Source organism: Fonticula alba, assembly GCF_000388065.1.
Source record: "Fonticula alba strain ATCC 38817 unplaced genomic scaffold supercont2.18, whole genome shotgun sequence".
Classification (NCBI taxonomy): domain Eukaryota; order Rotosphaerida; family Fonticulaceae; genus Fonticula; species Fonticula alba.
Window position 1 is genome coordinate 85,931 of NW_009242988.1, and position 1,644 is coordinate 87,574.

The window sequence follows — 1,644 nt, forward strand, 5'->3', positions numbered from 1 at the left end:
CCGCCTCTCCCCCTTGCGCCTCCCCTTCCATGCCCGGCCGTCCTCGACGCATGTGGGGGCATCCTCCCCCCTATCTTTCCCTGCCTATAGACATTCTTTTCCCGGCCTGGGGGGTCTGTTGGAGCTCGGGTCCCGGTGACATGGACCCTGGTGGTGTTTGTTGCCTGGCCGTGTGGGTGCCGGGGCATGTGCGTGTGTGGGAACTCCCCTGTCGGCTGGGCCGGTGGGGATGGCGGTCATGCGCGCACCACGAGAGGGTCCTCCCTGCGTGTATGTGCATGTGTGCATGTGTCTCGCGTGTTCTCTTGGCTTGGATCAAAACGACCGAATAGGCTTGGGACCATTCCCCGGGCAGAGAACGGGGGCAAGGAGGGCGCCTATGGCTGCCAGTGGGGGGGGGCGGGCAATCCTTCTGCGGGTGTAATTGTGGATGCGATCCTCCTGTGGATGTGGTCTCGGGGCCGGTACACAGTGCCCGGCAGGGCTGCGCCCCGGGGGTGAATGATGGCCCAATCGAATCGCAGAGTCTCCAGGGACACAGACGCCATTCTTTCCACGATCATTCCCTGCCAAATGATGGGAGCAGCCACATTGACGCACGCACATGCACATGTAGAGACACACACACACATACAGGGGCACACACATCCAGCCATATAGATGATGTCTCGGCCCCGGCGCGAGGACCGCTCGGAGGAGGCATCCCGGCCCCGGCGCGATGAACGCTCGGAGGAGATGTCTCGGCCCCGGCGCGAGGACCGCTCCGAAGAGGCATCCCGGCCCCGGCGCGATGAACGCTCGGAGGAGATGTCTCGGCCCCGGCGCGAGGACCGCTCCGAAGAGGCATCCCGACCCCGGCGCGACGACCGCTCGGAGGAGGCATCACGCTCAGAGCGCCTGGACGACCGATCGACCGGAGCCGGGGCTTCAGCCCGCTCGGCGGCCTGCACCGGCTCGGCGGCCTGTGCCAGCCCGGAGGCCGCCACAGGCTCGGGCACCGCCGGCGCGGCGGCCGGCGACTCGGCGGGCGCCCTGCCCTCGGCCCGAGAGGAGGTCGTCCGCGAGCCGGGCTTGCTCGATGCCGAGGTCTTGGCTTTCGACTTGGACTTGGTCCCTGGCGTGATCAGCTCGAAGGCCGGGACCGCCTTCTTGCGCGAGGACATGGCTACGTGTGTATGCGCGGACGCGGGCGAGGGAGCGGGGGGAGGGGCGGCTGGTGGTGGCGGGGCAGAAATGTGGACGGCAGGGGGGGAGGGAGTACGCTGGCTCGCCGGCGCCCGGGACGCCCGGGCCTGTGGCCGCCCAAGAGCCCCCCCCTGTCCGCCGGGGGCCCCTCGGCCCGAGCGCGCGGGATCTCCCCCCGCCGCCCGAGAACTCACCCGGTGCCCCGCACGCGTGCCCCCGCCGCCGCCTCCTCCCCCCCCGGGGGAGAACCACGCACGCCGCGGAGGATCGCGCAATGAGCAAATGCCAACGCACCGCGGGGATCCGGCCACACGTGCCGGAGGACCGATGCGCCTGCGCCCTGCCCCGGCCCGGGCCCCCCCCCCCCCCCCGGAGGCGGGGGACCCACCGTGGAGTGGCCAACATCGAGGCACTTCTTTGGGGGGCCCTGCCCAGCGCGGCGGCCCGGGAACACCTCCC

At 70.6% G+C, this 1,644-nt stretch overlaps 2 protein-coding genes across 2 annotated transcripts in view; both read right to left on the reverse strand.

Moving 5' to 3' along the window:
• Positions 1 to 315: 315 nt before the first annotated feature.
• H696_06092 (hypothetical protein) lies at positions 316 to 1,246 on the reverse strand (the record flags this gene model as incomplete). Its single annotated transcript, XM_009499854.1, has 2 exons — positions 647 to 1,246; positions 316 to 377 (listed from the first exon to the last, which is right to left on the reverse strand). Exons 1-2 carry the CDS (start codon positions 1,161 to 1,163, stop codon positions 316 to 318), a joined length of 579 nt encoding a protein of 192 aa, XP_009498129.1. The 5' UTR covers positions 1,164 to 1,246.
• A 129-nt stretch (positions 1,247 to 1,375) lies between these two features.
• H696_06093 (solute carrier family 25, member 46) overlaps positions 1,376 to 1,644 on the reverse strand; it is a gene marked incomplete at both ends in the record, with an annotated part of 793 nt that continues 524 nt past the window's right edge. Inside the window, one exon of the mRNA XM_009499855.1 lies at positions 1,376 to 1,414. Coding sequence (XP_009498130.1) covers positions 1,376 to 1,414 — 39 coding nt within the window. The remainder of the gene's footprint in view (positions 1,415 to 1,644) is intronic.